The 24,798-nt window shown below is 41.9% G+C and overlaps 3 protein-coding genes across 3 annotated transcripts; 1 reads left to right on the top strand and 2 right to left on the bottom strand.

Moving 5' to 3' along the window:
- Positions 1–739: 739 nt before the first annotated feature.
- On the bottom strand, positions 740–13,779 carry nuf2 (UF2 component of NDC80 kinetochore complex). Its single transcript, XM_082533604.1, has 13 exons — positions 13,558–13,779; positions 7,322–7,396; positions 6,865–6,941; positions 5,769–5,830; positions 5,484–5,581; positions 5,149–5,222; positions 2,964–3,057; positions 2,814–2,876; positions 2,590–2,727; positions 2,365–2,505; positions 1,332–1,507; positions 1,067–1,202; positions 740–995 (listed from the first exon to the last, which is right to left on the bottom strand). Exons 1-13 carry the CDS (start codon positions 13,678–13,680, stop codon positions 888–890), a joined length of 1,365 nt encoding a protein of 454 aa, XP_082389730.1. The 5' UTR covers positions 13,681–13,779; the 3' UTR covers positions 740–887.
- Positions 13,780–14,486: 707 nt separating this feature from the next.
- Positions 14,487–19,514, top strand: ap5b1 (adaptor related protein complex 5 subunit beta 1). Its single transcript, XM_082533560.1, has 3 exons — positions 14,487–14,847; positions 15,208–16,002; positions 17,136–19,514. The coding sequence occupies exons 1-3, from the start codon at positions 14,710–14,712 to the stop codon at positions 19,014–19,016; spliced, it is 2,814 nt and encodes a 937-aa protein (XP_082389686.1). The 5' UTR covers positions 14,487–14,709; the 3' UTR covers positions 19,017–19,514.
- cUnh1orf50 (chromosome Un C1orf50 homolog) lies at positions 19,214–24,201 on the bottom strand. The gene is made up of 5 exons (XM_082533630.1): positions 23,978–24,201; positions 21,645–21,760; positions 21,460–21,546; positions 21,250–21,381; positions 19,214–20,471 (listed from the first exon to the last, which is right to left on the bottom strand). Exons 1-5 carry the CDS (start codon positions 24,024–24,026, stop codon positions 20,286–20,288), a joined length of 570 nt encoding a protein of 189 aa, XP_082389756.1. The 5' UTR covers positions 24,027–24,201; the 3' UTR covers positions 19,214–20,285.
- Positions 24,202–24,798: the final 597 nt, after the last annotated feature.

Genomic DNA, 24,798 nt, shown 5'->3' with positions numbered 1-24,798 from the left:
TCCCAGCACCACACGTGTTAGTTTAGTTAAAACATACACGTGCTGTTGGTCTTGCTTATGCAGCATCTACATCAGCTCTGCATATTTTGCACATATGAAATCAATGGTAAGGTGATGTGACTTTTATACATTTTACATCAGATAAAAACTTTATTTGTAAGATTCAGATAATTATTTATTAAAAGCTAGACATTTTAAATGAGAATAAGAAAGAAAACTATTCCTTTGTGCCCGTCTTTCCCTGTTTATGCCCTACCTGACATCCACTGGTTTCCTCTTTCTGGCGCAAAGTGGGCGATAAACAAACGAGAGACGGGACGTGCGACAGAAAAGCTGATCAGCTGATCATTGATCAGTTTCATGATTGAAGTAGCAACAGGAGAGGGAGAGGAGAAGAGGCAGCTGTCCAGCGTAAAGACACATTCTAGGCTAAGTATGGGAGAAATCTCATTCCTTTTCATCTCAGTACCGTGATGAAATTGCTTTCAGGACCATTGCCCAAGCAAGGGGGAGGGTGCATCTGACCTTGGCTGTAATTGGTCCAGCCCAGAGTTGATTAACCAGTTGTCCAGTCCACCACCTTTCATTGTTCATACCGTTACAAACAACATTGCCCCATAAAAACGAAAAATCACCGGTGGGCTGATGGCCAGTCCAGCTGTGTGAGGTTGTATTGTACTAGTCGGTCGATGTTTGACATCAGTCGTCTTCCTGGACTGGTTTTATTTATGTGTCAAAATTCAAGTTCATTAATGTACAAACTTTATTTATAGAATTTAAACACTCAGAAAGACAAAGTCAAGAGTAAAAAAACAAAAACACCCGACAGATTAGTAAATACAGGTTTTCAAAAAAAAAAAAAAAAAAAAGGGAAAAAAAGAGAGAGATTAGAAGTTTGCAGACATCTTGGTTAGACTGAGTTTCAGGTCCATGGTGTGCATCTCAATCCTCTTGTGGAGCTCATCCATGGATGTGGACAGTGTGTCATAGAGGGCCTGGACACAGAAGGGGATCGTGTTACTCTCAAACTATGAATGAACAGCGAGCAGACGGGAGCTACCTGTACCTGAGCCTTCTCTGTCTCTTTGCTGCACACGTCTCTCAGGCTCTTAATGCTGGTCTTCAGCTTCTGCGTCTCAGCGGAGATCTCTTGGATTTTGTCAGCCATGTCCTCACGCTTCTGGTGGATTTGGTCACACTGCCTGCAGAAAAGTTAAGTTTGGTTTTTAATATGTCAGTTTATCACATTTAAGTCTTTCGGAAATACAACGCTCTTGTGAATCTACTGCATCAGGAATCTTGCAGTTTATTAACTCCACTAAAGTTAATACCCCAACACTTCCTGAACGTGCTGCTCCTTCATCTCTCTCTTCTTCTGCCTGCGGATGTTCTGTTTGCACTCCTTATCCTGCTTCATGCCCAAAGCTCGCTTCAGCTGGCCTTCCTCCATGCACAGGTTCTTCAGCTCCTTCTGCTTCTTCTCATACTGAGCCATCAACTCCTGGTGCTACTCATTCACACAAACCACATGGATACACAAATCAATGATCAACTGCACTGTTGAGTTTGAACTATAAACACAAGAATTTTATTTTATTTTTTTAAAAGCTAAATGACTTTATCTCCTATAATATAATAATATAGTGGTATATAAGGACTATATAGTGGTATATATAGCCCTTTGGCTGTGTCACATCAGCTCAGGTCAGAGAAGATTGAAAAGAGTCAAAAGCAAGTACAAATATGATTTTGGGCCTCGGTGCAGCTCAATCGTTCATCCTCTCTTTTGAAAAAAGCTGTATTAGTTCCTCTGTTTTATCCCTCACAAACAGCAGATGGATGGCGCTTCTGTGCTCATTGTCAGAAAATGCACAACTACAGGGCACTTGGGTAAGTACCAAAGTAAGCAAAGTGTCTTCATATTACTTTGACTTTCAATTTGTTTAAAGCAAAAACAATTTACTCAAGCATTGCAGCTCGGCAGCTTGTTACTGGATTAACAGGCTGATTGTTTTTGTGCTGCTTTCTTTTAATGAACTTCTGACAAGAAGAGAACTTCCCGTCAGTCACAGCTGGGCCGACAAGTTCTTCAAATCTCAATCCCCAAACGTTTAAGTGTGTATACAACTACTTACTGTCTCCATGCTGATAATAAATATGTCTGATATTAAATTAAATAGAATATACTGCAACAGTGCAGTGTATAAAAAAAAAAAAAAGCTCATAGGCAGTGAGCAAAAGCTTCAGGAATAGAAAAGAAAATATCAAACAGACATTACATAATTTTCTTCCAGGTGTCCCACTCTGTACATCCGGTCTATGTGTGTATAGATAAAGAAGAGAGCAGCTGCTCTGACATTGTACCTCTTCCAGCCGCTGCTTGGTGTTGCTCATGCTGCTCTCCAGGTCCTGCAGAAGGCTGCACATCTGCTGGATCTCAGCCTCGGTGTGAGTCACACCCTGCACCATGTTCTGGAGCTCCACCACACGCTCGTCTGTTTCTTCCTGAAAACAGCCATCATACACGTGGATCACAAACACATCAACTCAACGCAGCAGCTTTTGGAGTCAAAGACGTTTTCCACTCACAATGGAGTTCTTCATGTTCTTCACATTCTCCCTCATCTTCTCCATCTGGCTCTTTAGCTCCTCTGGAGACTCCACGATCTGAGACTTCAGTTTGCTGATGTCTTCCTTCAGGTTGCTGACATCTAGCTTCACCTGGGCCTGATGCACAAAAACTCGCACTTATATTTGCCAGTCAAAACTCCGAGTGCACACAGACAACAGTGTAAAGTGCTCGGGCAGCTTACCAGTTTCTGGGTCTTCTCTGCTATCGTAGCTTTCCACTCTGTGATGCTGTCGTTTTTGGCATTCTGAAAATAAAAGTGTTTTGTTTTTTTATTTACTGATGGCACACACAATACCTTTTACTACACTGAGCATGCTTCATCACCCCCTACCACTTCCTGGTATTCATGCATGGTGGTGGCCTGTAGCTCAGAGAGAGCAGCTGCCAGCTCATCAGCCTCAGCTTGTTGCTCTGGTGGGATGGTCCTGAGTAAGGACAAGATAACTGTTCATTTACTCATAAGAGACAATTGATAGATTATTAGTCAATCATTCTGTTGCTTTAAATAATTTAAAAAAAAAAAAAAAAAAAAAAAAAGGGTCATACATTGTGCATTCCCAGACAGTGAGATCGGGAAATAACATATGTCTAGTGATGCGCGAATCATGAACGAATCGTTCAATAATACTGAAGAATCACTTTACTGACTCATGAATCATGATTCACAAGCCCAACTGACTCACTGACTCATCCCTGTTGCTGTTAGCAGCAATGTGTCTAGCCTATAATTAAAATTGTGGAGAAAAACACAACATCCAGTATCGTAACAAAAAAATTTCTGCTCTGAACTGGAAGAAAAAACCCTGAGTAGAAGCTCACATCAAGAAAATAGCTCCTCGGTTCACAGTAGCATCGCTCTGCTAACATGCTAACAGCACATTTGAGCTCCTCACCCCCTCCCTTCCTGTGCTGAATCGTAAGCGTATCACTCAGGACTCGCTCACCCCCTCCCTTCCTGTGCTGAATCATAGACTGAATGGTTGTATCCCAATTCAGGGTCTGCAGCCTTAAAGTACACAGCCTTAAAGGTCCACAAGGGCCGCGTACTCAAAGACCGCTAAGGCCGGAAGTGCGAGGCTTGTGAAATGGGAAGGTCTAGCCTCCGTTGCGCTGCCAAGGTTGCCTAGCAACCATGATACTAACAGCTGGAAACGTTTCATACAGTTTTGTTTGACAGAAATGAAGGAGAAAATGTTTTGTTCATTTGTTTGTTTGTTTCTAAGATAAAGGTCAGCTATTGAACGGCGTATATTTTAAAGTAAAGGCTTTAAAACCAAGTTAGCACAAACGTCACTAATGTCACATAACTTTGCCAACATGTGGCCAACAGTAATGTTTTAATGTTCTTCGTTATTAAACATTTGCACATAAATAAGTGCCATAATAGTCAGTACTTAAAGTTTACTCTTCGGGCACCCCTCATCCGCCGTTTTTTTTCGGCAAAATTATCCACACCCAACGCATTGTGCATAATGCATTCTGGGATATGTTGGGCCATGAGGTCTACACCGCCACATCCTTAAAATTCAGGGAAATGAAGGACGCATTTGAGGGCCGCATTTTGAGCAACCTTTGAATTGGGACAGCCTTCGTTGCGTCGCTGTGACGTAATCGGCCTTAAAATGCGGCCTTTAAGGCTGCAGACCCTGAATTGGGATACAGCCAATGAATCACTCACTCACTCACTCACTCACCCCCTCCCTCCTGGCTCACAGCTTCTTCTTCTTCTTGGTTGGCAACCAATGTTAAGGCACATTACTGCCCCCTGGCTCACAGCTCAGTGGACATTTAGATGAGAAAATATATATTTAACACATTTAAGGAAAATAGTAATAAAATATAAAATAAAATAAATGTTTATTAAGCAATTTTGATAGGAAATTGCTTAGTTTTAAAATGTTTCTGCTCTTTTTTGCTGTTTAGTTGTTTTCTTTTAGAATCATTCATCTTAGCAGTAGGATTTACATGAAAAGAGAAACAAATTAAGTTTGAGCGAAAATGTACATTTTTTTGCACTCTCTGGTCGACTGACTCAGTGAATCAAATGACTCATTAAAACTCGATTCAGTAAAAAGAATCAAATTTACCATCACTACATATGTCATTACTTTTCCATGTAGAAGCTCAGCCACATAAACTGTGTGGGAGATTCCTGTTGGACAGGAACCCATTTTAACACAGGGATCACCTTGTGTTGAAATGTAAGGGATCCCCTTACCTTAAATATCTGCCTATAGTGGCACACGGGGATCAGAGTTATCTTTTCTTGTGAGTGAGACAAACAAAAATTCAGTCTGTAGTTTCTCATTTTGAGCCTAAGCAAAAGGAAAGAGTTCTGATTGAGCAGACAGCCTTGGATTAGCTCTTCTTTCTGGAAAAATTAGCAGCTGTCTCCACTAATGAGCATAAAAATGTTATTAAATGGTTGTGGCCTGGATTGTTTCAGGGATGGCATGTTTTTCCAGCCATACACCAAACAACACCGACAAAAGTCACAGAATTGTTCCTCCACTTACGTCAGCATCTCAATCTTCTTCTCTGCCTCCCTGATGCCTTTAGTATAAGCCTGCAGTCTGTCCATGTCTGCCCGCTGAAAACACACAGAGCAACAGTATTACTGCGAGGCTAACAAACACATTGGAATGGTATATAAAATAATAATCCAACGTACTGAACCTTATTCTACTCCATATTCTACTCTCATGATTAAAAGTGATTTGCAACATGTCGTCTAAAGTCTTAGTAAACGGGTACAGTTATGCACATCGGAGTCATTTATGAGAACAAAATGTTCATCCTTTATTTTACTCCCCATTCCACACAATTCTCTATGTTCCCCAAGAAAACATACAAATTTAGTCTGCTTCTCCAAGACGACCTCCATCCTCTGCTTTCTGAAGTGGAGAAAGTTCATGATGGCGCTCAGAATGGTTAGAGTCCTCTGTTTTTCTGGAGAAATCAGGCCAAGATTATCATCAAAGAAAATTGTACATTAAACACAATCTCTAAATTTGAATATTTGGGAGATCTAGACTGCTGATAAAAAAATAAAAAACAAAAAGACATTTGAATGTATGAGGGGTATTTTATGCAAGATACAAACCACAAACTATTGAATGAAATCAGTGAGACTTACTTGGAGCCAGCAGATCATTGAGTGAAAAATCATACACCAAACACATAGGCAGAAACTGCCGCCTAGAAAGAAACGATAAACACACAAAAAACATTTCACAGTTGTAAACTAAGATTAGACAAAACCAGCAGTGTACGCTACACTTTGTTCCCTCATACATGCAAAAATATCTACAGTTTGAACCTCTCTGCTTTATTTCAGGGTGCAGCACAATCATTTATTTCTCCATTTTACTTCACTATAGTGTTGGTGTGCATTTATTATTATTCAATTATAGTTTTGCATCATTTAAGTTCCCAAAAAAGTTCCATGTGAACAAAATATGGGTTTATGAGAGTTGCAGATTCATTCATTCTGTTTTTATCTACATTTTATACAGCTTCCCACCTTCTACTGAGTTGGACTTGTAATAGAAATATTGATATTTGGCCCCAGTGAACTGATAATAATGTAATAGGAGGAAGTCATATGATATAGCAGGGGTGCCCAATCCCGGTCCTCGAGAGCCTGCAGCTTTTAGATGCATCCTTGTTCCCACACACCTGAATCAAATGAATGGCTTGTTATCAGGCCTTTGCCAAACATGATGGCATGCTGAAGAGGTAATCAAACCATTTGATTCAGCTGTGTTGGAGTAGGGATGCATCTAAAAGCTGCAGGATAGTAGCTCTCGAGGACTGGGATTGGGCAGCCCTGTGATATAGCATAGCCTAGCCAGGGCCTAACTGCCTACAGCAGGGGTGTCGAACTCCAGGCCTCGAGGGCCGGTGTCCTGCAGGTTTTAGATATCACCGTGGGTCAACACACCTGAATGAAATGATTAGTTCATTACCAGGCTTCTGGAGAACTTCAAGACATGTTGAGGAGGTCATTTAAATCAGCTGTGTTGGATCAAGGACACATCTAAAACCTGCAGGATACCGGCCCTCGAGGCCTGGAGTTCGACACCTGTGGCCTACAGGATCACACTGTGTCATCAGTCTCAATAACTGTGTTGAATAATCAAGGTTACTGTCACTCATCACAGTCATCGTGATTGGAATTTCTGCTATAACCAAGCAGCCTGATATCCCAGACAGAAAATGGGTAAACTCACATGCGTGTGTAGACACTCATGATAGCAGTTGCCCCTTCGTGATAGGCTGGATACTGAATGTTCTCCAGAAGCGGAACCTGTGGAAAACAAATTACAAATCCAGACCACAGACAAAAGAAACATCAGCTGCAAACTGAACATGTTGCATTTGCTCTCACATCAGAAATTGACATTCATACACTCAAAAGGTTCTATAATGTTTCTGTCTTCATAGCATTTTCACTGCTATGAAGACAGATCACACATATCAATTCAACTACAGGCACTGCAGACATAAAGGCTTGGATGCTGTGTGTCATATTTGAACACGTTCCTTCACTGTGAACTAAAATACAAGCTTGCAAAAAGGTCACAGATCTGCAGAAAAGACATCATCATCATCAAGCCAACTAAGAGAAGGAACATTCACTGTCTGAGCATTTTAGAGCAGAAGCAGAATTTGATATTTAACACTCACCATGGAGTGACACTCAGGCCTGAAACGATACAGGAGATGCAGCACTCTCATGTATAAGGTCTGAACTGCTTCTGGCTGTAAGAGAGGAAAGTGCTCTGTTAATGATCTTTTTCTCATCCTTTATCATATTCGACACTATGTTTCCACCTGAATCTCAGGGTACTAAAAGACAAACAGACTGAGGCTTACATTCACTCTTCAGTGTCCAAGAGTGCAAGAAGAGGTCCTCCTGCTACCCCTGAAATCTTGTCTCTCTTTGAGACATGATTTCAGTTTAAGAAACAAAGGGCAAAGTTTGTTCTGTGCAGAAGTAATAACCTGGGGTCAGGGCTCTGAATAAAGAGTATTTTCATTATTTGACTTCTTTGTAAATGTGACTGTGACCAGAATAGTTTACTGTTTTACAAATTTGGTTAGAGGGGTCGATTGCGCTCATTTTTTTTTTCTAAATTCTTTGAATGATTCAAAATGCAAAATAATCCTTATTTATCTTATACTGGACCTTGCTGAAGTCCCTCAATTTATATTCTATCTGAAACAAGCTAGTTTGACTTCCCCTACTTTAAGCCAATCTTCTTTTGATTGGATGTCCCTCATAAACAGGCCTGAGTAACTGAGATGACCATATTAGTGCTGTCTACTCTCAGTGAGCTTTTGACTCACAGAAATTAGTTGTTCACATACCTCAATATCAAATCCTGGCCATGTTTAATGTGAGCAGATAAGAATGAAACAGTATCCAAGGTGTGACCAAAAAGGTGTGAGCTGTTTTCAGCTGAAGCAGCCCATTTCCAAAACCGCACATCAGGTAAGGAGTAAGACCAGAAGAAAGACTGTCTTTCTTCCCTTCTCTCCAGCTCGTATGTATGGGGTTATATCAACAATCTGTATTCTACAAAGTGAGAGGTTACGTGGAAATAACGAGAAATGTGGCGTTTCCAATTCAGTAAAAGCATAGTAATTTTTTGTGCCAATACCCACCACACTGGACCAAGTACAAGAGGACATGAAAAGACTTTCACTGTAAGACCTCAAATGAGCTGGCACCACTTACAGTGGGGCAAAAAAGTATTTAGTCAGCCACCGATTGTGCAAGTTCCCCCACCTAAAATGATGGCAGAGGTCAGTAATTTGCACCAGAGGTACACTTCAACTGTGAGAGACAGAATGTGAAAGAAAAATCCATGAATCCACATGGTAGGATTTGTAAAGAATTTATTCGTAAATCAGGGTGGAAAATAAGTATTTGGTCAATAACAAAAATACAACTCAGTACTTTGTAACATAACCTATGTTGGCAATAACAGAGGTCAAACGTTTACTATAGGTCTTTACCAGGTTTGCACACACAGTAGCTGGTATTTTGGCCCATTCCTCCATGCAGATCTTCTCGAGAGCAGTGATGTTTTGGGGCTGTCGCCGAGCAACACGAACTTTCAACTCCCGCCACAGATTTTCTATGGGGTTGAGGTCTGGAGACTGGCTAGGCCACTCCAGGACTTTCAAATGCTTCTTACGGAGCCACTCCTTTGTTGCCCGGGCGGTGTGTTTTGGATCGTTGTCATGTTGGAAGACCCAGCCTCGTTTCATCTTCAAAGTTCTCACTGATGGAAGGAGGTTTTGGCCCAAAATCTCACGATACATGGCCCCATTCATTCTGTCCTTAACACGGATCAGTCGTCCTGTCCCCTTGGCAGAAAAACAGCCCCATAGCATGATGTTTCCACCCCCATGCTTCACAGTAGGTATGGTGTTCTTGGGATGCAACTCAGTATTCTTCTTCCTCCAAACACGACGAGTTGAGTTTATACCAAAAAGTTCTACTTTGGTTTCATCTGACCACATGACATTCTCCCAATCCTCTGCTGTATCATCCATGTGCTCTCTGGCAAACTTCAGACGGGCCTGGACCTGCACTGGCTTCAGCAGCGGAACACGTCTGGCACTGCGGGATTTGATTCCCTGCCGTTGTAGTGTGTTACTGATGGTGACCTTTGTTACTTTGGTCCCAGCTCTCTGCAGGTCATTCACCAGGTCCCCCCGTGTGGTTCTGGGATCTTTGCTCACCGTTCTCATGATCATTTTGACCCCACGGGATGAGATCTTGCGTGGAGCCCCAGATCGAGGGAGATTATCAGTGGTCTTGTATGTCTTCCATTTTCTGATGATTGCTCCCACAGTTGATTTTTTCACACCAAGCTGCTTGCCTATTGTAGATTCACTCTTCCCAGTCTGGTGCAGGTCTACAATACTTTTCTTGGTGTCCTTCGAAAGCTCTTTGGTCTTGGCCATGGCGGAGTCTGACTGTTTGAGGCTGTGGACAGGTGTCTTTTATACAGATGATGAGTTCAAACAGGTCCCATTCATACAGGTAACGAGTGGGGGACAGAAAAGCTTCTTACAGAAGACGTTACAGGTCTGTGAGAGCCAGAGATTTTCCTTGTTTGAGGTGACCAAATACTTATTTTCCACCCTGATTTACGAATAAATTCTTTACAAATCCTACCATGTGGATTCATGGATTTTTTTTTCACATTCTGTCTCTCACAGTTGAAGTGTACCTCTGGTGCAAATTACTGACCTCTGTCATCATTTTAAGTGGGGGAACTTGCACAATCGGTGGCTGACTAAATACTTTTTTGCCCCACTGTAAATCAGTTCAGATGTTCAGCAGGAGATGATCTTGAATATGAGACCACACCTAATAAAACAATAATGAACACCCGATTCTTTACTAGAATCAGTTTAAATGATCAATTGCAAAATCTGTTAAATCAGCAACTGTTTCCAGATGATTCATGTAGAAAATAAACAATTCAAAACCCAGTTGTATTCTTTTGGCTGTTATATATTTTACTGTATTTAGATCGCCTGTTTGCTGAACATTGAAATTGTGGGCAGTTCACTCATCATAATGACCTCAGCTCTATCCACCTTCGTTTCTATGGACAAAGAAAAAGAGTATTTTTTTCTGAACAAGACTTTTAATGCACAGTGAGTTATCAGGATCGCCCTCCCCCCAAGAACTTAGTGAGGAAACTTTAATACTTGAACAACTCGTCTTTAACATTACAATATTAACATTTTCTAATAATGATTTATCTATGTAACACAAAACAGCATAATGCAGTTAACTCAGCTCCACTTTTACATTCAAAAATAGTATATTATGCTACCATAAGCACAATATAATATTCTCAAGAGATGTGTAAGAAAACAAACTGTCATGTCTCTGCATCACGTCAGCATGTCAATTGTGAAATCAAACTAAAGACCTTTTAAGACTTTTCCAAGGAGATTCTTCAAAATTATCCTCTGTGTTTCTCCCTTTTTATTTGCATTTATCCACGACAAATTAATTAACTGCGTGAAACTGTAAAGACACACACACACACACACACACACACACACACACACACACACACACACACACACACACACACACACACACACACACACACACACACACACACGAAAAATAAATAAGGGACACCTCGTGGCCAGGGCCGGGCAACCCAGTTCACCCTTCCCAGTGTGGTGAATTTTGTAGCTCTTTTTTTGGGTGTGAAATTATTTTTTAACCATCTGACTTGAATTTGATTTAAGCAGATGCATATTCTTTGTGATATGACCATATGGGAAACAAATGATCATTTAGCCATTTATTTTTAGCTCAAAATGACAACATTAACACAGTAAAACAGGTCTCTTTCTTAAACAGAAGCCTGTCATGCTTAACTTTTGAGAATATAAGTAAATCTTTCTTTAAAAGCACTCTGTCCTGCTTAACTTAAAATAATATAAATTAATAGAAAACAATAGAAAAATATTCTTGTAACAGTGCACATTTAGTACAATTGGCTTCAGTTGAGGTATTATTTCAGCTTTTCTAATGCTAATCAGCTGCTCCTGTTTGTAAACCCACTTGTTCCCATGATTACGCATCTTAACTCATCATCATTATTAAAATATGTATTACTTTTATGTATTAGTGATCCATTTGTTGTAATCATCTATCCTTGCAGTTGGTTATTACACAAAATAAATTATATTATCACACTTCTGACCACATAGCGCTGATATTCACTGCACATGCCCATATTAACCTTAACCAGAGGGTTTAAAAAGGCAAACCAGTGTTTACATACCATATCTGCTTCTGCCGTGGCCTGGTGGACAAAAAATTGGTTAAGGGTTCCCCGAGCTTTCACGCCCCTCATGTTCTTCATGTGCCCACCATTAGAAGCATGCCTATGGAAAAAGTGCACCGGCACACAGTGCAGTGCGCTTTATAGGTGTTATCGTGCATTTTCCCAGCCAGGTGTTTTCCTTTTCCCATTCCTCCTTGTACTTTTGCAGCCTTTTTTTCTTTCTCTGAAGGGAACAAACATTGCTGCTCTAATGCTGGGCTCACACTGTGCGATTTTTGGCCCATTTTGAGACGATTTTTGAGTCGTGCGACCGATTTGGTGATCGGCCCGATTTTGGCCTTCATCGTGCATCGTTTAGTATACGTGGGGTAACTGCTCACGCGCAAACACGTAAACGTCGGTGAAAAAGATGGAGCAGCATGGCTGTGCAGCGTGTGATCTGGACACAAGCGATGGAGGCACAACTTGTAGAACTTTGGAAAGCTCATCCGAGCCTTTTCGATGTGGCCTCACAAAATTATCACGACCACAACAACCGTGAAAATAGTTGGATTTACACTGCTGCTCAATCACAGCTGCCTGATTAATGTTTTTCATTAACAATTTAGCAAAGTTGATGGTGGCGGTGTGCGTGTCTGTGTGCGGCGATACTGATCCGATACCGATACTCTGTACAAAAAAGTGTGAGACCCTGCATCGTGACCTACCAACTTCTAACCCCTGCGAGTCAATCGTGTAGTTTGAGCAGGAGCTGAATAACGTGACTGAAAAAAATAAATAAATAAATAAATAAAATAAAATCGCACAGTGTTTGCCCAGCTTTAGGTGTACTGTCGTCCGAGACTTGCACCGCAGTGTCGGCGTTTGTTTCCCTGTTGGCCATGCTTCTTGTTGTGGTCATCTGTTGTCTTCCGGTATTTTCTCCGTAAGCGACCTTTCCTCGACCAATGAGATGAGCGGTAATCTGAATTGTCATACTCGAATTGTCATAAGTGTGCTGTCAGCTCATTGGTCACAAAGCAGGAGAGGGGCTGGGAATTATGTTTTCAAACAAAGCGTTAATTCCATAAACATTTATAGACTACTTTTGATTCTCACTGTATTACGGGTAGTGATGTGCGATACAACTGATTTCCTTTCCGATCCGATACCAAGTAAAATTCAGGGTGGTATCGGCGATACTGAGCCGATACCGATACTCTGTACAAAAACTTAATGTTTCATTGCATTTCATAATACAATATATAATTGTATTATGTAATTGTAATAATAACATAACCATATTGCTTCATAATGATTAGAGGACATCAGACAACTTGTTTTTATTGCTTAATAATGCAGAATAATCATATAGAAATAAAATAAAAAAACTGATGTTGTGCGCTATTTGAGCACATTGCCTGCCTGCAGCACTAAAGGACTCTGCGAGAGACATCTGTCTCGCCCTAGCAGCACCTGTCCCTGTCCTCCTCTTCTGTTCGCCTCAACATAAGCTTATCATATTCTGTGATATGATTTACTCCGAGGTGTTTGACGAGGTCAGTGGTGTTGCCACAACAACGTGTCCACACAGGACTCTGTTTGCGCTCAGCCATTGTTGTGAGTGTGAATGCCAGGGGCTGCAACACATTTATACAGTCGTATTCCGCATATGACTATTAAAGGCGTAAGAGGAAGTAGTTCCTTCCAAATTAGACGATCCGAATTGTATAGTTTCTTTCCACTGCGTTCATTTTAATGGAAAAACTACAAATTTACCCCAGAGTACTAAAATATCGATATAATATGAGAATTGATTCTAGAACATAAATTGCTGGTATCGAAGAATCGATATTTCAGTATCGATCCGCACACCACTAATTACGGGACAAAGTGTGTCCCTTATTAGCTCAATACTGGACGTGTACTTTTGTTTCTAAATACGGGACGATTCCGTTTGTTAAGGGACGGTTGGAACATACATATTAATTTGGCCCGTAATACCAAATCTAAAATCAAATGACAATGAGCCTTTCCGGGCTTTACCTTCTTTCTAAACCGCGGAACATTTTGTAGGTAGACTCTGTAACACCGAGCGGACCTTACCTTTGGATGAGGAGTCAAGTCGCTCTTTGTAAAGTGTTTTGCTTCTTGACCAGTGAGAACTTCAGTTCGATAAAAGTTCACTATCGCATCCGCTGAGTATACAGGAAAAGTGTTTTCAGCCATTGTCGCAAATAAATTGGAAAAATAAAGCGAATGCAAAGAACTGAAAACGTCAACTGTAGCCAAGGATAAAACTGGCGCCTTCCTTATTTATTTTCAGTCGGGAGATCTGATTGGTTATCGTCACTTCTTCTGTTGTGAGTAAAATATTACTTTATGTACTGGCGCCATCTAGCGCTTAAACCAAGTGACTGTTTTGATTCGGGTGACAATTAAGAAAATTAAACAGTAGCAAATTTACAACTATAATAATAATGATAATAATGATAATAATAATAATAACAATGATATAACAACAACAACAACAATAATAATAATAATAATAATAATAATAATAATAATTATTATTATTATTATTATTATTATTATTATTATTTTATGAGTATTTATATGATGAGTTCCTTCAGAAAAATACAACAACAAAAAACAAACAAAGATACAAACAAGAACCCTGTAGTTAAGATGTTGTCAATGTGGTGGCGAGACTAAAATTTAAAAGTTTCCCTCGCTGTTTTATGCTCGGGTTTTTCATATGAAAAATGAAATCTCACTTTATTACACAGAATCATGACATGTTAAATTTTTTAATGAGGACCATGCTGTTTCCTGAGCTTCTGATGCACTTCTGACTTTCAAGGAACTGAGGCACTGAGCTTAGTTGACTGGGATTCTACATTCAGTGGCTGTGTCCTAATTCAAGGGTAGGAAATTCAGGGGTAGGGTGGATCCTTCGAAGCATGCTACCCCTGAATTTGGACACAGCCACTCGCTCTTTAGAGATATGCCTTGGTTTAAAAAAAATTTTTCTTTGGATATATCCTCCAAAGCAACAGGGGGCGGTAAATATAGCACTGCAAGTATTAAATGTGCGCGTGACACAATACGGAAACGGCAACTATCAACAGTGGATGCTGTATGTTTGCGAAGCTTGGTTTCTTTAATTCTCAAAGACAACTTTGCTAGCAGCGGATTTCAGTAACAGTTCCTGAAATGATAACTTGCAAGCCGATAAAGTTTTGGATTTGAGAGACAATGGCGGCGAACTGGGCCGAGAGGATTTCTGCTTTCTCCCGCAGACCGTCCGGCTTCCTCTCCGGGACCACCGCGGAGGCTTTCCTGGCAGAGTTGCTCCGCGAGCTCCGCGATGACAGAGCCACTTACAGCGTTAAGGTAAATATAGTGAACAGAAAGCGTCGGTATTGTGTCAGCTGGCAAACATGTACAGTGCAGTGTGTCATATTCATTGTCTGTTCCCTTATTTCGCTCTGGAACGTGTGTACCTTAGCCACTGACACTAAATTAGCCGTGTTTGACTCTCTACATTCGCAAGACAGCAACGAGCAAACTGTGTTGTTTGGTAGCTATGGGATACGGAGAAGTTTGAAAATGTAAAGCAGTAACATATATGTGACTGTACTTACAGACTTGCTGTTTTTTTTAAGGATTTGTGGCAGTAACCTGGCGGAAGGCCAGGCAAGCTAATGTTTTTGTGTGCAGTGTTCTTATCTTCTATGTGTTTCCCACTCGCAGATCCTCCTGCTATCGCCGCTGTGTGAGCACCCCACCCTGCTGTGTTGTTCGGACTCTGTGGGTGAGGAGACAGCCCTGGAGCTCATGTCAGTATTCGCCCAGTGTCCTCCTAAGTCTGTCCAGTTTCGTTGTCACCTCCTCCTGGCTCTCACCTCCGTCCTCATCTGCACTTCCTGTGTGAAGAGCCACTCCCGTGCATCTCTAGACTTTCTGGATGTGCTCCTTCAAATAGCCCAGGACACCAGCGACATCCATACGGATGGCAGCCAGCGTCCTCTTCGGGCAATAGCCTGCGAGTGCCTGCGGGAACTGGAGGCCTGCTGCCCCGGCCTCCTCTCCCAGCGCCTTGAGCTCTTGGGTGGACTCTGGCAGCAGGAAACATCGAGGCTCCACCAGGCTTACGCGGAGCTTTACACTCTGGTGTTAAGAAATGCCATCTATCAGCTCACCCAGGAAACAGGAGCTGGTGCTGAGCACCTTAAAGCCCTTCTGGGAGGGAACACATCAGCTGCATGGGAAGCAGACCAGGAGTCAGGCCTGGCAAGCAGCAAGGACTCAGCCATACTGTCTTCTCTCATCCTGGGACCCATGGGTACAGTACCAACTCTGCACACCGGCCCTGACTGTAAGGAGCTGCGATCAGTCCTCTCCACCCTCCTGGATGAGTCCTACCTGCTCACTCCTCTGTGTCAGGCTACACTATTACATAGACTGACAGAGGTGGTTGCCATGGTGCCTGGAGTCCCTCCAGCTATATTCAGGACTCACCTGCTGCGGCTCCTGGGCACCAGTGAGGTTTGTGTTACATGGAATGAATTGAAGGGGGAGGGGAATCAGTAAAGGATGAAGTGCTGTGATTCCTTAAAGCAGGAAATTAGTTGGCGTTTTTGCACTTCTAGTTCCTTGTTTATAATCTGACTGGGTTTTTGGTTAGATGGCTGAAAGTGTGTGGTTAAGTCTTTCAGCATTTGCATGTCTTGTTCTACAAGATAAAATATGTTGGTGTCTGTCCTCAACTTTGAAGGTACCGTCAGTCAATTTTAAAGTTATTTAATAGGGGGAAAAAAAGAATATTATACTCATCAATATATATTGATTAGTGTGTAATTACATCTTCCAACAATTTGATGAGGAAACCACCCTGATCCCACGCCATATTTTGAATAAATCAAGTTTTGCCTGTTTGCCTAGAGACCAGTCACATACGTAAGACGTCAAAGGCAGAGGAGAAGAGAAGTAGTAGTTGTTTGCATGTTGTGGAGGAACATTTCAATTTATTCCTGCACCTTCAGACTCATTATATGAAGCGCCTTACATGTTTTATCGTCAGAGAAGCGGTCCCCTCCAGCAAAGACACAGAAAATGCAACACAAAGCGACAAAACCACCACTATCATAATGAAACGACACCCTCTTTCTCCTCGCCTCGAGCCTCATGTTCTGAATTGAAGTCATTTACATTTTATGACCTAATTTATTTCCAAGTGTTACTATTCATATATGTTAATATATAGTGTATACAAAAATGTGCTTTTTACACAAACACCACATAACGCCAGCCTGTCGTGGCCGTTATGGGACACAGCTTATATTTCATGGTTTTGATCTCTCTTGACTAAAACGTGTTCTACAGCAGCCACCGTAATGAGATTACATACTTGAATTAAAGGTTAAGAAAACAGAACTGAGGTGCGTGGAATATCCACAGGCCCCGTTGTGTGGAGTAATGGGCTATTGTTAAAAGAAGACATTTTTCTGTTTCAGTCTGATCGTTTCAATTCAAAACACGATTTATTCTAAAAACTTGTTATTGATTACCGCCAAATATGTGTTTTCTGTTTTTCTTTTTAATAAAACAAATTGTCTTTCCCTTTGGTAAGTTTTGGGATGTGATCAGTCTGATTGTTTTGGTGTTTTTCATGCCGTCAGGTGAGCCTCCTTCATGCCACTCTGCTGCTGAAGTGTGCCTTCACAGACAGCCTGTTCAGCTCTGAAGACGAAGCCTTCATCCTCAAACGGCTAGTGGTGCTCTCCCAGCACCTGCTCCTGAGCACGCCTGAGAAACTCTTCTACATGGACTGCATCCTGCACTTCCCGGAGAACCGGCCCATCAGCTGCGGCGACGGTGACGAGACCCTCCCCGTGCTCCTCACGCCGCAGCTCGCTTCAGCTCTGGTCCCCACCGTGTTTAATGACAGCGCCACCCTGCTCGCCCGGTTCAACATGCTATCCCTGGTGTACCTGGAGGAGGGGGAGGAAGGCCAGGGAGGCCAGGGGCTGGCCTACCTCTACGAGCACCTGAGCTCGCTGCTGAGCATGGTGGAGAACGGGTGCGGCAGAGAGCTCGTCGTCACCTTCTTCAGAGCGGCCTTCCTTTTCCTGTATTATTTCTGCCACGTGGAGCGTTACTCCAACGACCTGACCAAGCAGCTGTGTCAGCTCTACCTCAACCACACCAAGCTGGCTCCACATTTCATCAACCTGGCTGACCAGACCCAGGACAGACTGTCTGAGTCCAGCTGGTCTGTGGGGCTCCTCAAAGCTCTGCAGAGGGTCATTACTGAGGCACCGCTAACCCAGCTCACCTCACACGACCTCAGCCGGCACCTCAAGATGCTGGCCCGAGTGGCGGAGGAAGGAGAGATCATCCAGCAAAGCACCCTCACCTTCCTCTCCAGCATCATCACTCCCTCGTCATCCTCGTTGTGCACAGGTGGTGATTGGCGTCTGGGAAACGAAATCCTCAGGGTCTGCCGCCATCTGCTCGTCCACCCAAGTCTGGACTCGCTGCTGACTCCTCTGGCTGACGTCCTGCAGCTCCTCGTCTGCCACTACGCAGACATGGAGATCCAGGACCACGCCCGTCTCTACTACACCCTCCTGACCACGCTGTCAAGGGAGAAGCTGGCTGGGGTGTTGGCACAGGGCATGGAAGAGGGAGGGCGTCAGGACAAAAAGCAGTCACTGTCCTGCCTCATAGGTGAGGGGCTGACGAGCACACTGACCATCCAGCAGACAGAGAGAGCTGTATTCAGGCTGATCGAGGCCCCTCCTGAGCCACGAGCAGGAGACATAAATTCAAATGAAGTACAGAAAGGCCCGGAGGAGGCGAGCGCATCGATGGAGGCCTACAGAGATCAATTCAGTGACTCCAGCTTTGCTTCAGAGATCACCTTACAGTACCAGCTGGTCCACATCAACTCTCATGACTCTCACTTCGATCAACTCTTTAGCATCCGCCTTCACTTCAGCCTCACAGACCATCACTATGAGGAGCTGGGCGACATCAGCGTCCCATGTCTTCTCAGAGAGAGGCCGTCGGCCATAGTTCAGCTAACACTGAAGCCCAGGAAGCCTTACCCTACCAGCCTCCACGCCAGCGCCATCTTCACCTCTCCAGATGGCCATACATGGCACACCACCCTACCTGACATCCATGTGGCTTTCCAGCAAACTTTCCTGCCTCTGCCTGTCCCCTCAAACTGGGGACGAGGCGGCACACTGAGCGTGTTCGAGGGTTTGTGGGACGAAATCTGCTCAGAGAGCGGAGACAGTGCTATGAGCCTATTCTGCTGCCAGCTGAAGGAAGCAGCTCTAAATACACTGGTGGAAAAGCACTTCCTCCCCTTCCTCATATCAGACGCGTCACATAAAGAAGAATTCAAAGTGCTCTTCTTCCTCCCACCACGCTCTCACATCCTGCTGAAGGTAAGCTCAGAGGAGGACGCCGTGCACTTCAACATTGCCACGGATAACTGGGAGCTTCTGTCTCATATTAACTCTTACCTTCTAAAAATTACATCATTATAGGAAGACACGCTCAGCTGACTGTGATGGACAATATTTTAAAAATAGAAATGCACTTTTAACATCCATATTTTTCAAAGTAAGATGTAAATGGGACTGACTGGGGACAGTTGATTTAAAATGAAGAAATTGCACTTTGATTTTGTTGATATGCAATTAAACAAACATGAAATGACAGTTTATTTTCTGGAGACAAAAAATCTCATCTTTACACTTTTATTTTTAAGAAAAGCCAATTTATAACTTACGAGTGTGCAAACTCATCAACCAGATAATTAACCATTGTTGCCCTCACTTCTGTACCAGTAATGCAATTGTTTATATTAACAGTGGCCATATTTGACTACTGTACAGTGATGTTAAACAGTAAAGTAATCATTAGGAACATCCCGAACACTGTCATGTATTAGCCATTGGTCTAAATATTGGTAGTGGTCTTCTCTCTTTTGGCTGAAAAGCTAGAAAAAATAAAGACACCGGAGAAACATGCTTCAACCACAAGTGTTGACATTGTAGTTTGTCCACTAGAGGGCACTGATGGAAATGCCACAGGGACGACAACCAGCTGACTCGTCCAGTCAGACCATAAACAAGTAAGTTGTCACATTATCCTAGTCCTCACTCATAAATAACTACACATAGCACATTTGGGAAATCTCTTGTGTGCATGAAAAAAAATATTGGCTTTTTTAAATCACCATATATCAATATTGTCTTACAGTTGGGCTTTAATCAAGAGCCCAAGTTTCAAGAATACAGCTGGATAAGGTGCCTTGTTTCACCACTAATGGTGCTAAAAAGCTAAACCTTTCGGAGTGGTTCAGTTTTTTCTTAAACTCTATGCTAACCTAGAATTCTGCTGAAAAATTGCAGACTGATGCTGTACTAACATGAGACGCAGAAGTACAATTCCTTTTGGTGAGAAAAGCTGGATGTCAGCTTCTTGTGTTTTTGGATGAGCTCTGTGGTGCAGCTTTATATCTGATCCTTGTGCTGAAGGTTGGTGGAATATTCTGCTACACGAGTTCTAATAAATGCTCTCATACAGTAAAAGTGTCCAGACACAGTCTATCAGAGATTTTCACTTTTAGAAAAGATTTGTGTGTGTGTACAAACATAAACTTAACAAGTTGTGTCCTTAAGGCAACATGAGAAAGTCGGTGAAGCTTTTGTGACTGACACGAGCAGTTCTGGAATCCTTTAAGACTAGCGTTAGCATCTGGCTCATGTCCTTGAAAAGCCCAGTGTGTACAAGTTGGAGCAGTCTGTTCTTTATTCAGTGAGGCCTCTGAAGTTGGGTCCTGCGTACGTAGGTAAGGCTGTCTGCTGGCTGACGAGTTTGTCCATGACGGCAAGCTCCGCGTCTCTCTTCTCCACCTCGTCGAAGGGGGTCCACGACATGTCGTGTTGAAGTTTGAATGCACCAAGAAATGGGTGAGGGGAGCTTGGACCCCATTCCTGTGGAGGAGAGGAGAGGACTGTCATAATAAATAGAATATGTTTTGAGATCAAAAATCCACCATGAAGGAAACTCTCTTCATTGTCCTTTAGTTTGCTAACGTTCAGCACATCAAAGTCTGCAATACCGACAGCTTTTCTTTATGTTTGTAAAACGATTTCACGTAAATACAAACTGCAGTCCAGTGAGGTGATGTAACAGAAAAGCTCTGATCACGGTTCTGTCAGATTCACTTTTTTTGTTTTAGTCCTGTTGTCATTTATTAGCTACATGCTGCTTTACACATAATGATTTCTAGTTTCGGGTTACAGTTTATTGGTGTAACGCTGGTATCAGATCAGTATTTGGTATGGACAGAAATCAGGAGCTAAGGAATCGAATAAGAAAGAAAAAGAGTAGCATTGGCGGTATCTCTAATTCAAACAAATAAAAAACGTAGGAGTTTTATCCAAATTGGATAAAATTCTAAAAAGCTTATCCTGCTACATTTTTTTTAACAAATGTTTTACATTTACAATTGAAAAGGTTAATCTTCTTAAAACCAGTTTGTGCTTCCAAAACCATCCACAGCTGCAGCGTAACCAGCCACATCCAACCTGAGCAACCTGATCATCTGATTTATCAGCTCCCTTCTGGCTGCACGACCTTTGAACACTAACACACAGACGTGCAGCGTCACGTTGAGTATTCACGTGTGTGATGTAACAGCTGCTGTACTGGAGTTTTGTAACTGCTGTCAGTCTGGGCTGACATAACATGAACAAGGCTGGTGCCTACCATAGGCGAGAGGATGGAGAAGTATTTCTGTCCCGATGGCCTCTGATAGAGGTAGTAGATGTTGCCTGGCTTTTTCACAATGTTACAGGCAGCGTGGTGCAGTTCAGAGTCTCTTTTGGCTTCTTCCAAAGCCTAGCAGAGAAGCAAAGATGTTGCCTTTAGATCAGAGCAACGTGACCATGCAGCTCATCCAGCGTGCACGGCTCTTACCTTCCTCGCCTGCTCCTGCAGGTATCTGATCTGGTCTGCAATGACTGTCAGTTTGTTGCAGGCATTGGCTTTTACAAACTCATCTCCCTGGGGGGGAAACAAAACACATATTCAGATATAACACATATTCATTATGAGAATAACCTGAAAGTAAAAAAATAACAAAAACTGAGTCCAATCCACACCTTCTGGACTTGCTCTGCAAGAGCAACCAGATTCATGGGGTCTCCAACTCTGTTGGTCTGGTAGGAACTAACCAGTTCCAGCCCACTGGGAGCACTGCTGCTCTCAACCAGAGTCACTGCAAAAAAATAAAATAAAAATGAAAAACTAAATAGTAGATTGTTTCTTAAATATGGTGCTGCCTTCATGGCACATTTGAAAATCTGCTAAATAAAGAATTCATTGTTTTTTGTTTTGTTTTTTCCAGCATAGCTTACACACTTTATGTAAACACATGTAGCCAATATATCTATTGTAAATTAGTATTTACTACCTAAACGTTTCTATATATATATATATGTGTGTGTGTGTGTGTGTGTGTGTGTGTGTGTGTATCGGGGGAAACTTGGGCTTCAGTCTTACTGATATATCACATTTTCTCCTCCCTAATAATGATGACTGGTATTACAGAAGTTCATAGAAAAATAAAAATTATCAACATTTCAGAATTGCAGTAACTTTAAGATGAAACAACCTTTGTCTCAGCACATTTATTACAACTTTCTAACGTCTAAAGTTTTAAACTCCATGTAGAGACGGGGTTAACCTGCTGGGAGCAGCTTCTATACGAAAAGCTACAGGAGTCCTACCTCTGAACACTTCCTCACATGTGACACAATAATGTTATTAAAACACTAACACCAAATTATTTTACATGCACACGGTCCCCCGCCTCGCTGTTGGGCTCACGCAGCATTTCAGTAACCACGCAGACTGCACTGGTTACGCATGTAATGTAGAGCTGGGCGATATGAGATTTTTTCATATCACGATATGTTTTTTTCATTTCAGGCGATAACGATATCTATCACGATATAAGCCAAATAACTATATTTGTAAGATTTAAATGTGCCGTTGCTCACAAGTAAAATGTGAAATAATCAGCAGCTTGTTTTTATTTAAATATTTATTTCCCATAATAAGTTCAACAGGGTAGATGTACTTATGGAACATGAGACTTTTTCAGATAAATAAAGGCAAATATTGCAAACTACACAAAAGGCAGCCGCTAAAGCGTTTAAGTTTCAAAATAGAACAAATGAAACAGACTAAATTGTCAATTCCACTTAGAAACAAAATATTAATTCTAAAAATAAATCTTAGTTTGTTTTACAGAAGAACAGACAAAACTGACTAACTTTTGTCAATATCAAATAAACTGAGCACTAAAAGGAAATTCTCAATCTCTCCTTGTTGTATAGCTGAGCTTTTCAAACAGTTTTAACAGTTACTTTAGTCTGACAAAAGCCGAATGACGAATTAGCGCTTCCAGTCAGAGACTGAGGCTACGTCCACACGTACACGGGTATTTTTGAAAACGGAGATTTTCCGTTTTCGTTTTAAAAAATAATCCCGTCCACACATAAAGGCAGAAATGAAGGAAAACGCTGCTATGAACATGCCAAAGCAGCAGGTGGCGCTAGATTCCTAACCGTGCAGAAATGTTGGCCAATCAGAAGTCTAGAAGCCTCGGTGGGAAAAAGTAAACAAAGCTGGGGCATAGAAGCAGAACCGAGTTGTATGTGTGGAGGGACAGTAACTGTGTGTATATGTAAGCATTTAAACACTGCAGAGAGTAGAATTAACAGTAACAGTATTGTAGAAATTCATTTCACCGAAACAATAACGTGGCGCACAGTGTGACGCATGCACCAGTTCATTGTATTTCCAGACTTGCTTTCGGCACAATTTACAGTGCACGCTACTCTATTTTTTGTCAGACTTGAAATAGCCGAAATACCTTCACACTACGGAACTTCTATGGCTCTTCCGTTTGACAATCTCTCCGGCATTGGAACCATCATCTTTTTTCTCTTCGGTCACGCTCGGTTGATTTTTCTAGTTGGCACACTCATTTCCTCCATTACCCGCTGGCTACTTCCCAAACAAACACACGTGCGGCTTGGCACTTGTGCTGTACGTAACAAGCCACGCGACGTGACTCTGCGGCTGTGATTGGTTCGGCTCTGCGCTACTTAATTTGGATTGGCTGACCTTTTTTTTTTTTCTTTGAGGACAAGAGCGGCGAGGTCTATCGCGATAGCTTAATTTCTCTATCGAGTAAAAGTTATATCGCGATACATATCGTTATCGTTCTATCGCCCAGCTCTAATGTAATGTAACTCTAGAAAATGCTAACCCACACGCTCAGCATGAACTTGAGTGTCTAGTTGCGAGTACAGTTCAGCTTTTACTTAAACAGAGGGTCAGCTCGTGTGACAGTGCGTACAGTCAGATAACCGAGAAAAAGGATTCACGTGAGATTTTTGATCAAGTAAGTGTGTACATGTGTTACCTGTTGTGGTTTTCTCGGGCTGGTTAGGCAGGCTGACCGTCCTGTCCATGTCGTCTTCCTTGAAGTTTTACTATAAACTCCTCTCTCGAGTAATATCAATAATCACAACCTATCTTTAGGCTGTCCACTTGCCTGTTTTGCAACCAACTCGTATTCAACTAAAAATACTGTAGGGATCACTGGGTCCTAATCTCCGCCCCGTTCTGCTCAAAATAGTTGTCCATATTTATGCCTTTTTAAAATACATTTAATTATGCAGTTAATTTTAGCTTACTGGTGATTATGAATTTGTTTTGTTTTAATATAATTATGTATTGGGATTAATAATGATATAAACTTTTATATTCTGTATTTCGTACTTCACTACATTTACGCTTGTTCTTTCAGGCTCTCAAATAGCAGGTCGACACGAGACAGAGCATTTAAACATGAAGATATGTCAATGTTAAGAAATATACGAAGTTGTATAATACACATAAAACGGAAGCTGTGCTCCACTTTTGACTGAGTCAGACTGCACTTAAAAGCTTCTAGCTAAAGCTCACATTAAAGCTGACACTTTCACTAAAAGATGTATTTTTATTGGTTTCGCTCGATCTTCCTCGCGCATACTACGTTCCCCATAATACATTGCGTGCTTAGTTTCATTTTTTGGTAAGTGAACAATTTTTTGGTAAGTTTTTTTCTATTGTGACAAAATTAAAATCCTCTGTTTTGTCTTTATTATTTTACTATTTGCGCAAAGTTATAAATAAACACAACAAAAATAAAATTACACATCGTCTGCAGGATTCGATGATATTCTTTGACCATCTTAAAGC

Source organism: Aulonocara stuartgranti (genome assembly GCF_965226115.1).
Source record: "Aulonocara stuartgranti genome assembly, chromosome: 5".
NCBI lineage: Eukaryota > Metazoa > Chordata > Actinopteri > Cichliformes > Cichlidae > Aulonocara > Aulonocara stuartgranti.
This window is presented reverse-complemented; position numbering and strand designations above follow the sequence as displayed.

Excerpts from the sequence above, each read along its gene's own strand:
- nuf2 (XM_082533604.1), bottom strand. The coding sequence starts at position 13,680 with ATGGCTGAAAACACTTTTCCTGTATACTCAGCGGATGCGATAGTGAAC. Across the intron at positions 3,058-5,148 it reads AAGAAGATTGAGATGCTGAC|GACCATCCCACCAGAGCAAC; the intron begins GTAAGTGGAGGA and ends GTCCTTACTCAG. Across the intron at positions 2,877-2,963 it reads TGCATGAATACCAGGAAGTG|AATGCCAAAAACGACAGCAT; the intron begins GTAGGGGGTGAT and ends TTTTATTTTCAG.
- ap5b1 (XM_082533560.1), top strand. The coding sequence starts at position 14,710 with ATGGCGGCGAACTGGGCCGAGAGGATTTCTGCTTTCTCCCGCAGACCG. Across the intron at positions 14,848-15,207 it reads GAGCCACTTACAGCGTTAAG|ATCCTCCTGCTATCGCCGCT; the intron begins GTAAATATAGTG and ends TCCCACTCGCAG. Across the intron at positions 16,003-17,135 it reads GGCTCCTGGGCACCAGTGAG|GTGAGCCTCCTTCATGCCAC; the intron begins GTTTGTGTTACA and ends TCATGCCGTCAG.
- cUnh1orf50 (XM_082533630.1), bottom strand. The coding sequence starts at position 24,026 with ATGGACAGGACGGTCAGCCTGCCTAACCAGCCCGAGAAAACCACAACA. Across the intron at positions 21,547-21,644 it reads TTGCAGAGCAAGTCCAGAAG|GGAGATGAGTTTGTAAAAGC; the intron begins GTGTGGATTGGA and ends TTTCCCCCCCAG. Across the intron at positions 21,382-21,459 it reads TGCAGGAGCAGGCGAGGAAG|GCTTTGGAAGAAGCCAAAAG; the intron begins GTAAGAGCCGTG and ends CTTCTCTGCTAG.